The sequence below is a fragment of the Meriones unguiculatus genome, chromosome 8, assembly GCF_030254825.1.
Source record: "Meriones unguiculatus strain TT.TT164.6M chromosome 8, Bangor_MerUng_6.1, whole genome shotgun sequence".
Taxonomy (NCBI): domain Eukaryota; kingdom Metazoa; phylum Chordata; class Mammalia; order Rodentia; family Muridae; genus Meriones; species Meriones unguiculatus.
In genome coordinates, this window is record NC_083356.1 from 7112505 (window position 1) to 7125326 (window position 12822).

General features: G+C 45.2%; 1 protein-coding gene across 2 annotated transcripts in view; it reads right to left on the reverse strand.

The window, feature by feature from the left end:
* The window catches only part of Ano6 (anoctamin 6), a 162244-nt gene that overhangs the window by 125636 nt on the left and 23786 nt on the right, over positions 1–12822 (reverse strand). Inside the window, exon 2 of one of the 2 annotated variants that reach the window (XM_060388747.1) lies at positions 711–773. The exons of the other annotated variant lie outside the window; for it this stretch is intronic. Within the exon in view, the coding sequence (XP_060244730.1) occupies positions 711–773 (63 nt within the window). The remainder of the gene's footprint in view (positions 1–710; positions 774–12822) is intronic. 2 annotated transcript variants of the gene reach the window in all.

Consider the following 12822-nt stretch of genomic DNA (forward strand, 5'->3'; position numbering starts at 1 on the left):
TTCATCTGGCATTTACACTGAGCTTCACAGCCACCTATGGGCTGCAGAGCCACAACCAGGACACACAAGCACACAGCTCTGGCCATGCTTTCCCAGTAAAAAACATATTTAGGATGACAGAGGAAAAACACAATGTTTTCATCATTTGAGGTAACTTGCATACATGAAGCCAAAAATTTGAATTCAGCTATTTGGCCTGTGGCCACTCAGAGTTACTTATTAAGCAAGAACATAAAGATGATTCAAAGCACATTTCCATGAAATACTGTTTTCATCAGACAACCTTCAGCCTACTGAAGGGCCACAGGCTCCCTTTCGTCACGTCAGCACCCTGACTGCCGCATGGCATTCAAAGCACCCTGAGCAACATGCGAGGTCACCAAAGTCTTGTTCTCATTGGACCACCATTAACAGTGCCTTGCCAAACAGTCTTTTCCCACAAGATCCTGACCCAGAATGCACTAGGCCACAGGAAATGCACTTAGCTGTCAGAGCTAGTATACAGAATCCAGTTATTTTTAGCAACCCATGTGGACTGATGGATTAACGGAAAGTCAGGGAACGGCAATCCAACAAACGGTACCTAGGGCCTAGCACATACCATCAAGTTACACAACGGACGAGAACGTTATGGGCTTTTCTCCAGAACCGACCAAGTGAGGGGAAACCTACATAAAAGTGCTCTTCACACACAACCAAGGGGATCTTACCCAGACCGGATGGTAGAAGAGTATGAGGAGCCAGAAAAGGCCTCCTGGAGTCAGGAACATCACCTGAAGGATGAGGAGGTATCAATAAATACAATAAACAAACATAAGGGCTGACGTCAGGCAAACAGAAGGCCCAGAGAGGCATCATATCTGAGCCCCAGACCTCCGTAGCACGAGTCTGACCTTGACCAACCATTCCACGTTCCTGGGTATTGCTTTTTCTTATGGTAGGGCATGGTTAGGTGAGTTAGTCACTTTGCCAGACTCTTGCTGCACACCAGAACTGTCCGGGAGCCGTTCAGAAATCCTGTTCCCTCCTTCAGAAATGAGGTTTTACTGAGTGGGCATCGATGGTTCTCCAAAACCTCCAGGTGGCTGCTGTGTGTGACCTGGGCTGAGATTTATCTCATGAACCAACCTCTTACATTCCTGGAGCCCTAGCCTTGGTATACAACACTCCCCTTGGGACCTCTTAAAAGCCCAGGGTAGACGGCAACCTTGACAATTAAGCCAGCACTTTGGGAGTGAGAATTAGAACCCAAAGCTGGTACCAGGCTGTATCCAAGGTTGACACCCACTGTTCCGGGCCTCTACTTTGGTTTCCTATAAAGGCAATGATGGAAAAGAAAGGAAAGAGAAGCCAGTAAGTCTTTCCCTCCCTCATTCCCAGTTAAATTAAAAAGAAAACCGAATGTCAGAGGTCACTGGTCACTTCTAAATGGGTTTGCACACAATAGTTCATTTCAGGTGTGTGTCCTTCATGTTAGTGCATGACAGGTGGGGAAGTTCCAGACTGCTCTTGTTCCAAATTTGAAACCCAACGGCACACTTTTCTAACAATGACCCCGCAGTGTGTTCGCTGGACTCCTTGGTTAGAATTTGATCTGCATGGTTGCCTGTAACATGAGCATTGCATTCCTCAACTCCTGAGGTTACTTATTAGGCATGGCCGAACCAAACAAACAGTAATTAGAAACATCACAGACAACCCTTTAAATCTCTGCAGAATTACACGTTCCCACCACCCAAGCCCATCCACACATGTCCATAGCGTCACAAAATTAGAGCCTCAGCAGCAGTAAAGCTCATGTGGAGACACAAGCCACCTCAGGGCCTCCTCGGGACTGCACAGGGAGCTAAAGGTAGCTTTAGAAGAGGGCTCTTCTCTGCCAGCCCCTCTCACAGCTCGGTGCAGAAGACACTGCCCATGTGTGTTTTAGAAGTCCCAAGTGAGAAACGAATATTCTTTTTCCAGGGGCCTGGAAAAGAACACCTCTAAGAGACAGCTTTATTTCCAGAAATCAAAAGAGCGTCTGCACCAAGGTACGGCTTATAAAATAATGGCAGGTGACACAGAAGGCTAAGATGCTAGGGTAGGAAATCCCAGACCAAACCCTGCTCCACCGTTAGCATCCAAGCCACAGTGTCTGGCTTACAGGGCCTGCTAACCTCAGGAGCGGCTGGCCATCCTGGCTTCCCCTGAGATCTTGATGAGGTAAGACTGCTCCCATTCCATTAGAAGGCTGGCCCCTTGCCACCTTGCCAGAGGCTGGGTGCAGGCAGAAAGGAGTCACACACAACAGCCATTCTTATAAGAAAGGCTCCTTCACTGAAAGTGGGCACTCCTGCTAATTAATGACTCAGACAGACCCCTATCCCTGGGCAGGCTGAGGGCTGAGATGACCTCAGTGGCCAAGGAAAATCCCTGCATAATATGGGCCTCTTGGGAGACTTTTCACATAGTTCTAACCAACAATAAACAGGAAGATGAAAAACAAAGCCCGTTTTCACCAAAAGCAGAGGCCTACTACTGCCTTATTAAGCGTCTCTTTCCATCTCAGGCTTTAACTCCACTTTGGGAGTTAGGAGTAGGGGTGGCCTTGGAATGCCCAATAATAGCGAATCAAACTAAAACCACACACACACACACACACACACACGGATTGCTACATAGCATTTCAGGCCAGTCAGTGAATGGATGCCTCCCTGACACATAAACACATAGACAGAACTGCACCCAGCATTGATGTAACAAAACAAAACAAAACAAAACAAAACAAAACAAAACAACCTGACAAGTGCAAATGTCACAGAAGTTACTTGCCAGAAGATGGTTAGGAGAAGGTTACTTTTCTTTTAATATCCTTCCAAGCAGTCTGAACTGTCTTTTCATCTACTTGCCCCTCCCCCTTTAATAACAGATACGAGCATGGCAGAGTGCTATTTTTCTTTATACTAATCTCCCCATATGAAAACAAAACAATGCTGTTCTAAACAGATGTTTAGGAAACTGTGGCTCTTTAAAATCCCTCTGTCCAAGCCCTAACACTGGGCTCCTTTGGAGGTGACTAGCTGAAGATGAGGCCTTTCAGGAAATGATTACGTAAATTAACATGAGGCTAATTAGGGTGGTGCCTAATCCAATCAGACTGGTATCCTGATCAGAAGAATTCTGGCTGCAGAAGGCCATTCCAGGTGTGTCGAGGGACACTAGAGAGGGCAGCTGTGTGCAAGCAGGAAGGCCGAGCTTGGGAGGCCAGGAACACTGACACCCTGACCTAGGCCTTCCAGACCTGTGAGAAAATAAACATCTGTTGGTCAACGACGCGTCCTGTGATGTTCCGATGGCTGCCCTGGCAAACTAAAGCGACTGAAGAAAAGATGAGCTCCATTAACTCAACATGTTCTCCCAGCCGTGAGGCCATGAGACTCATCTGAATTACGAAAATTGTCTAGAACTTTTCAACCCTTGACACGGGGCTCACAGCCTCAGACCGAATGAATGCCAGGCCCTTTCTCTAATTCTTCCCTTCACCACCCTGGGTCCTGTGGTTAGTGTCATTATAGAGAAGGGAGGATGATGGCTCCATGTCTAACATCCCGAGTGTGTGAGACCCCGTGGACTGAGCTGCGGGCCTTTTCCGTGTCAGGCAAACAGCTCCACCCGTGACCTACACGTCCACACTGTTTTCCTCTGTAAATATGGCCTTAAAAGGAGAGTGTGGTTTGGGAAGTGCTTTTCACAGATATAGACTATGGATAATCAAAAGCTCCAGAAATGAATAATGGTGACTGTTGCCTAACTGAATATGCTCAGTTCTATGGAAATTAGAAGACGGTTAAAATGATAAGTTTTATGTACATATTATCACAGTGAAAGAAATAAAATAAGCGGAAGGAACACTTATAGAGGTAAGTGAAAGGTGAGCGAAAAACAGGAGAAAGTACTTCTGAACTGCATAAAACTACAAGACAGCTTTGCCAAAGCATTTCCGGTGCTTATGTTTGGGGGGTAATGTTAGGGAGTGAGCCTGTTTGTTGTTGTTTGTTTGTTGCAGTTTTCCATAGTTTCCAAAATTTCTATAATTGCGCACATATTCAACACTTGCAAATAAAAGGGGTCGTGGTACAGCTGAGGTGGGAGGCATGAAGGTTTATCATCCGCAGGCTAAATCCAGGTCAAAGTCAGTTCAGCCTGCTGCCACCCTGACGGACTTTCACTTTTTTTGTGCCCACCTTTCTCGTGGTGGTCCGACCTCATGTCATGTCAGTTACGACTTCTGTCTTTGTTGTACTGAAACACTTTCCTTTCTTTCTCTTTTGCTTTTTCTCCATGGCAGGAAGCACTCCTGTCAGACTGGGCTGCACCACTGAGTTGTCTCAGCCAAGCTGAGCTGTCCCAAGGAAAGGATTTGTTCAGACAGACAAGTAACTGACTGGATTGTGAACAACTGTTCTCAAGAGAGGGTGAATGTCTTCAAGAACCTGTGACAGGATGAAGAGGTGGCCTGACTCTTGCAGTTGTGGATGAAGTAGAAGCAAGATGTTTAGAGTCACACGAACTCGGGCAGACGCCACACAGAAGGGCCTGCCATTTGTCACGCCTGCTGTGGGAATGCTCTTACAGTGATCCCACAAACAGTAATGCTTCCCTATTGAGTATTTAAAAGGACAGAAAGTTCCGGGCCTGTTCTCAACAGATGATCAAGCCATACCATGAACTTCCTCCCCTTTCCTGTTCAAACGAAGTGTCTAATTTAAAAAAAAAAAAAAAAGCCACAGTAAAATGCTGGAAGTATTAGCATTAATAGGCACTATGATAGAAGCAAAGGAAAATGTGCTACATACATTCTAACTGACCCTAAGGAAGACCTTGTAATGAAGTTCACTAAAATTTTCCTATTCTTTGTTCCTCAATAATAGAAAAACACTTGAAAAACATTCATCACTACGGGTCGTTGACCTCATATGCTAGAGAAACCAGCAAGACGCTGGCATTTCCTTTTTTGACAATTGTTTTGAAATCTTGCATTCCTTTAACTACAGTGGATCCTCAGAGTCCTCGGAAAGTTCTGTTACCCTGGCAGGGCTGAACACGCTGCCAGGCTAGCTCCTGAGCTTTTGACCAAAACAACAAACTGACATGTCTGACAGTTACTTGACTCTGAGGGACTATGGTGCTCCCCGGACAATGGAGATGTCCAGGGTGACAACGGCCTCCGAGTCTGCTCCATGGCCTTTGCTCTACATGCAGAGCTGAAGTTTAGCAAGCTGATAGCATCAGAAGTTGCATCAGAGCAACGCTGAACCAAACCCTTCCTGTGAAAAGGCAGCTCCTATCTTTGCTAAGATCAACCTCCCTCCCTCTGCCTTACTAAGTAAGCCAAGGATATCAGAGAATCTTCGGGAATTTCCTTGTGCACAGTAAACTACACAAGCTGGATGCATTATCTTGAGGATAGAAAGCTGAAACTCATTCTTTCGATAAACAGGAACACCAGCAATATGCCACTCTTGAGTGATGGAAGAGAAAACACGAACAACTTTTTCGTCATCCATCATGTTCTAGGACAGTGGTCCTCAACCTCCCTAAAGCTGTTTAATATAGTTCCCTCATTCTGTGGTGACTCCAACCATAAAATTATTTTTATTGCTATTACATAACTGTAATTTTGCTGTTGTTAGGAACTGTAAACACCTGACATGCAGGGTCTCTGATATGTGACCGGCCTGGATGGAATCCTAAGGGCCGGGTACTTTAACATCTCTCTGTGGGCTGCTGGGTATGGAGTGGACCTGCTTTGTCTCTGTGGGATTCGGTTCATGTTAATTCAGTCTTTAATACTAGAAAACAGCCACCACCGAATCATGTTTGCAGTACCTGCTTGCCTGCTTGCCTTTCCTAAGAATAAAATGCGGGGGGCACTTCTACTCTCTCTCCAGTCTTTCAACCCCACGTTTCTTGCCCTAGAGAGGTGTCAGAGAAGAACAGGGAAATGGCTTAGTTGGACCACGTGAAGAGGCAGAAACCAGTCTGCTCGGAGGATCTGGAAAGGGTATTTGGAGCCAGCATTGAGAGCATGACTGTGGCTAGTCCCTGGGGAGCTCGAGCAGGTGAGGGCTTGCCCTGTGGGCGTCAAGAGCATCCCCGGCCAACCTCAGCTGGAGCAAATGCATCTTCAAACCACTTCTGTACTTGGCCCATTTCTACACACATAGAAAGCACTGTACAGAATCTGTGGGACTTCCTGAACTCCTAAGCCCACCATAGACACCAGGAGGAGGGAATGTTCTGCAGTCTGAGAAGATTGCTGCATGCCAAGCACCAAGAAGAACCCACCTCAGCTCACCCCTCACCATTCTGAATGCCTACCCATTCTCCAAGAACCTGCAAAACTACCTGGCTGTGTTGTCTGTTCAGGAAACAGCTAGTCAGTACTTTAAATATCATCTCGAACAGAAATCATGGAATACTTACATTGCCATCCCAAGCCCCTCCTCCAGGAACCTCCTTTTCCTCCTCTCCCCTTGTAGGCCCCTGCACCAGAGTTCCCACAGCACACATCACCCTCAGGAAGTCACATGGCCCTTCTCCTGCTGTTACAACTGTCAGAAACGTAGGGGACATGATCAGCGACTACATCATGTTTTACTTCCAGCCTCTGGTAAAATTCCCACTCGGGAGGAAAGTGCTCCACTGTGGTAAACAAACACAAATCAGACACTCTTAGTACAGCTGTCCTAATGCGCCAGCTAATGGGACAGAGGCGTCAAGAAAACTCTTAAAGGGGCACTGGCAAAAACCTAGACAAAGCAATGGGCAGCAAGGGCAGCCAGGGCAGGCACGGGAACCCGCGTGCACAAGGATCGCAGTCCTTCAAGAGTCACCGTGACCACACAGTCAGGCGGAAGGGTTCAGGAGCCAGGTGCAGAGAGTTGGAGCAGGGATAAGGCAAGAGGAACATGGGATGAAAAATAGGGGAATATGGCTTTGTCCCTTGGAAGATATTTTTTCCCTGTTTCTTGTTCTTACTTAGTAAAGCAACAGATACATCGTTACAGAAGATGGGCAGTTTAAATCAGCAGTCTGATGAGCACGGTGGTCTCTGGTCTCCCGTCTCCACATACTTTATAAGCATGGACGCCAGGGCATGTGACTCTGCCGTGTTTCAATTCTGCTGAAATGTCCTGCGTTTCCTATGGACCAGATCCCGTGCTGAATACGGCATCGTTTAATCACCGCTATTATTCACACTCCTTTTGAAAGGCAGTTACGGATGAGGGCACTGTCCAGTGCCACAGAACCCCACATGTGGCTGAGCCAAGTTCAGCAGTAAGGATTTTCATTTCTAAACTCCATTTTCCTTTTTTTTTTTTTTTTTAATAATTCTCGATTGCTCGATTTACAGAAAAAAATGATTACTTCATTTTTCCCAGTTTTCTCACAGAAGTCCCTTTGGGACCTTGATGGGCCTGCTGATAACCCTAGCTTATGTCATTCTCCCACACAGGTCCTCGCCCAAGCTCAGCACAGCCCATCATCTTCCTCACTTACAACCTGTCATCCCTGGAGGATGACACATTTATACGCTGCTGTGGACAGATAAGTCTGGAAAGGGTGCGGTGGGTGAAGGGTGCATTTGGGAAGACTAAGTGAGCAAATGAGATTCAAACCAAGATGTTCTCACACTGCAGGCCTAGAAAAACCAGTCACTGGGACTGGGCAGGAGGAAAGATCTCGTGGTCCACTGAGAGGAAGTAGGGGTACAAGGAGGAAGAGAAAATGGAACACTGTGGGTAGGCAGTGAGTGCCATTCAGAGGCGGGAGAAAACCGGAAGGGCTGTGATGGTCCAGGTGGTGCTGAGGGAGCAGGGTAGGGATGGGAGGGGGTGTGTTGATGAGATTGTGACCAGTCAGTCACCAAATGCGTTTCAGAAGCCCCAGATCATGGCGGCCACAGAAGGAGAACAGGAAGGGAGCCTGGTGTGCCCTGGAGCAGGATCTGTAAAAGGCCCAGGATGTGAACAGCATTGTCCCTGAGGAGCAGACATCATAGAGACAGGGCCCAAATTCAGTCTGGATTAAATAGGTTGTGCAGAGGAAGGTGAAGGGCCAACCAAGAGGTAAAAAGGAATCAGGACCCTGCTTGAGCCTCTTCTGCCCTTGGAGTTCCCAAAAAGAGTGATTTTTTTTTCCCCAATAATTTGGAGGTCAGTCAGTTAATTTTAAACAGTGAACTAATCACATAAAGTTCATGATGGGGTAGGAATTTACATCTCTGAGCTGCCTCTCACAGTCTCATCCACCGGCCATATGGAGCCGGTGATTAATATTCAGTAGGAAGAGAATTTATAGTCACGTGCCTGCCATTCAAATGTGAAATGTTTTCTGCCCAGCACACCCTGTAATACCTAAATATATCTCCAGTTTAAAATACATTTGTGAATAATTTTATAAATTTCCTATCAAGAATGATAATAGAACAATCTGTTTTCCCTGCTACATGAAACAAAAAAAGAGGAATGAATGGCTCATTTAATGAAGGAATTTAATGTGCTTTATAATAAATATCAAGCAGTCGTTACTTGGGCTATTTAAAGGGTGGCTGAGGTCAGAAGACGATTATAATAGCTAGCGTTCGTGCCCACATTTATTTTTCTCTCCGTTACTCACATTTACAGAGCAAACTTCCTAGATTCACAAATTTGTTTCACCACATTAGAATGCTAGAAATCAAATTTGCTTTTCTTGATTTGCATACGGGCAGTTACAATAAGATTATCTATAGAGACTAACAGGAGGAACGCTCAAATAAATGGAAAACCCAGCCCTATCTGAGGATAGCGTGCAGCAAAATACAGACACATATGAAAATAAATTACCCAAGATGCCTCAGGTAAATGTGGTCCAGAATCTGAAATGACTGAGTTGATGGTGTTTAATGAGGCTAGAGAATCAATGTGCACACACACACACACACACACACACACACACACACACGTCAGGTACGTAACCAATTTTATAGCACCATGATCATAAAGAGACCTGTGATAGCGTCGAGATCCCAAGGAGACACGCCCAGGGCAGATGGAGCCATCTGGGACTATCTCAATCCCAATATCCCCTCTTAGCAAACACTACCACCAGATCACCTGTTCTGAGCCCAGCCTGGTGACTCCACTGTGGTCTCTCCGGATGGGGGTTCTCAGTTGGGGATTTATTCCTCTATGATTTCATTTTGATACTGTGTTTCTGAGTCAGGGTCCCTTTAACAAAGAGACATTTTGTCCATCTGAACATTTTAAAATACTGGTGGCCTCATTTGGTAGTATTCACAAATATTAAGATGTACTTATGTTATGGAGGAATTTTAAGTAAAATCTACCTTATTCTTAATTATAGAATTATGGAGAAATAAAATGTTAAATCAAATCTTGAACAGTTATTTAAAAAAAAAAAGATTGTTTCGTGACTTGCCATTCAAAGGAAAACACATAATAAAACCTCAATCAGGAAACTTTGCTTTCCGGCATTCAAATTACACGGTCTGCATAATGCAGGTTCCTACCTCATCATTAGCTAATCGGTAGGTCTTAGGTTTTCATTTGTAATTGGGAGAATTTTTCATAATTCTTTTAATCATAGGTCTTCCAGTAAAAAGGTTAAGTACTAGATCTCTACAAAAGTATGATAAACATTGGACAAAAAGCACAATTATTTGGATGTGGAAGCAAGCAAATGCCTGTAACCCCAGCACTTGGTGGGTAGAGGCAGGACGGGCAGGAGAGGCAGGGGGAGCTCAAGGCCAGCCTGAGCTACATGCGACTCTGTCTCAGAAAAACAAACAAAAACAGAACAGCAATATACTTACAGCATCTTCTAAAATCAAATTTAAAATCTGAGAATAAACATGGGCTTTAGGATGGAAGCAACAGCTGTTCAGTGAGTGGAAACTCTTGTCTGATGGTTGTTTGTTCCCAGGGACCTCAGGGAAGAAACAGAACCCACTCCCAAAGGCCATCCTCTGACCTTCACATGTGTGCACAGAGGTAACCCTGTATCCAGGCCAAAAAAAAAAAAAAAGCAACTAAGTAAATAAAGGTAGTTTTAAAAATGAAAACATGTATTTTCAATATATAAATACTGAACCAATATATATGTATACATATACATACATGTACATATGCATATATTGGTTCAATAGCTCAATAATACAATATACATGTATATATATATATACACACATATCGGGTATATGTATATGTGTGTGTGTTGTGTGTGTGTGTTTGTATATGTAAGTGAGTGTAGTTTAATAGTTTTAACAAGGAGTTGTTACCACCTACAAAACCTTCAGCAAGCTGCCCAGTCCAACTCAGCTGTCTGCCGGGAAGGGTACAGACAGCACAGTGACAACCAGCATGGACTCTGAAAGCAGAGGTCCCACCTTCAAATGCGAGATCAGCCCCTTGTAAGCTGTGTGATGTTGGCAAGTCACCCGGTCTCTGCCTCAGCTCTTTTGCCCACAGAAAGACCACAGTGGTACCCACCCACCAAAACCCTTGTGAGGAATCACTGAGAAGTGACCCCAGAAGGGAAGCCAGCACATAATTCATTTCACAGTGTAAGGACTGGCCTACTGCTCTGTTCTCATAATCCCCACCATGGCTACCAGCGGAACTATTTTCCATCTGATGGGCATTCAGTGAAACAGAAACAGTGCAGGTCTGAGTGCTCCTGTCCAACTAACAAGCTGGGCACAGGCTTCCAGAGTTTCGAGTACACCATAATTGCAATCTAAGGTCCGCTTAGTGGACTACACTAGGCCATTGTTAGTCCAAGGCTAGTGACCAGCAGAGAGGACTGGATGTGGGTCTCCTGCCACAGGCAGATGCCCTTCTCTTCTTAGTGTTCTCTCTGGTTCTCAGTACACTGCAACCATACAGGCAAAGAAGGTCACAAGTAAAATACACCCTCCCTGAGTTCCCCAGAGAGCACGGGAGGGAAAAAAATACATTCAAAACATCCAGCTTCTCTTTGTTTGCCGGTCCAGAGTCTCTGGTCTGTGAGAGCATGGGGGAGGTGGCCTTCATTGAACCAAAGCCATGGATATGAACAGTCATACATCGCCTAATGACCCCAAGCCATAAATGCTCAGGTCCCTGGGGTGACCTCCCATAGTGCTTGCACGTGACCAATCAAACCTCTGCACCATAAATCAGCTGGAGACAGCTGACGGTCAATGCCAGCAAATGCTATGGACACAGCTAGGTGCTATGGAGGCCAGCGCCTGCCTGTGTCCTGCAATACAGCTCATCCCCAGTATCTGGATCTGCCAGTGGATGAACGCAAGAATGGGGACACTGCACTTACAGAGGGGTAACTCTACTGCCTCCCTGGCAATAAGGACCAACGACGACTCCCCCCTCTTCCCCCTCCCCCGCTTCTTGGCCCTCCTGCAGGAAGTATTCGTAACTGTACTACCAATTCAGGTTTTAGAATCTCCCGGTAACCTTACCCTCCCCAGTCTAGAGCTTTCGCAGATCTAAAGCATGAACCAAAACTCTCCAGCCTCTTTAGGGGTGTTATCAACATACAGTTATGAAATCAGGAAGGTGGAAGGACTCTCAGATATACAATCTAATCCAAACGGCAGTTTACAGCCGTGGGAGCCAGGATGGTGGTGATAACCCCCAACAAGAATAATCACCGGCTCAAGGTAACCTAACATGTTTATATAACGTGGGCAAAGTACCGTAATTACATATCCTCCTGCTCCGAGACCTTAAGTCCTTGTTAAATGAGGTGATTCATTTAAGTCCAGGTTATTAATGATATCGTGCAGATCTAAGGCTAATACTTGGAAATTTTAATCTTCTGCGCCTCTTCCTTGAACTCCAATTTTACGTCATTGTTATTAATGGCACCAGCATGCTGCTCTCAAATTATTTCAAACAATGAATAACTTTGTATGTTTAGCATTTCCGAATATTATTTTCTCTGCCTACAATGAAATTAGTGGCAAGGGCTTGGAGGGAGGTTGAGAAATCAAGGTCTGGACTCCTGTTGACAAGTGAGAAAGCCTAGTAAACAGCTACATCATGAGGAAAAACGTTAAAACCACATTCAGTTTCCTGAGACGTGCTGTCCTTCTGGAGATGTATAGTCTATCTGCTACAGAAAAATACTCCGGTATTGTATGTGTAGCAAGCTAATAAGAAAAATGTAAATTCACGCCAGGATTGATGATGTATGCCTGCCATGCTAGCATGCAGTGGGCTGAGGCAGGAGGATTGGGAGTTGAAGACCAGCTCTGGCTATATAGGGAAACTGACTTAAAAAAACAGAAAGAAATTTTTAAAACAAGCAAGAAAATCATCTTTTCATTCTGTGGCCTCCATTTCTATGTCTCATACTTAGATTTGATCCGTTGGTGAAATCAGCCCCAAAAGCTTCAGGAGGGGACAGGTCACCTCCTGATATGCAGGAGAGGATATCTACAGTAGTCAGATTTCCTACAACTGAAAGCAGAATATTTCTACGTAAGAGGCCAGGATCCATTCTGATTATTGGTTGCCCTTGCTATAGTGACTGTTAAAAAGTCTTCATTTAACTTAAAAACCAAATGTTGACAGGCATTAGGCACTATCAAATTTTCCTTTTTCTGAACACTCTTACTCATTCCGGTGACAAACGTGATACTTGGACAGCCTAACAAAGGTGACACTGAACAGTCGGAATTGCAAACTGTGCCCTGCCTGCACCCAGGGGTCTTAATGTAGACCTGACTCTAACAAAGCAGACATGTTCTACAGAACAAAGATGGGTGTGCAG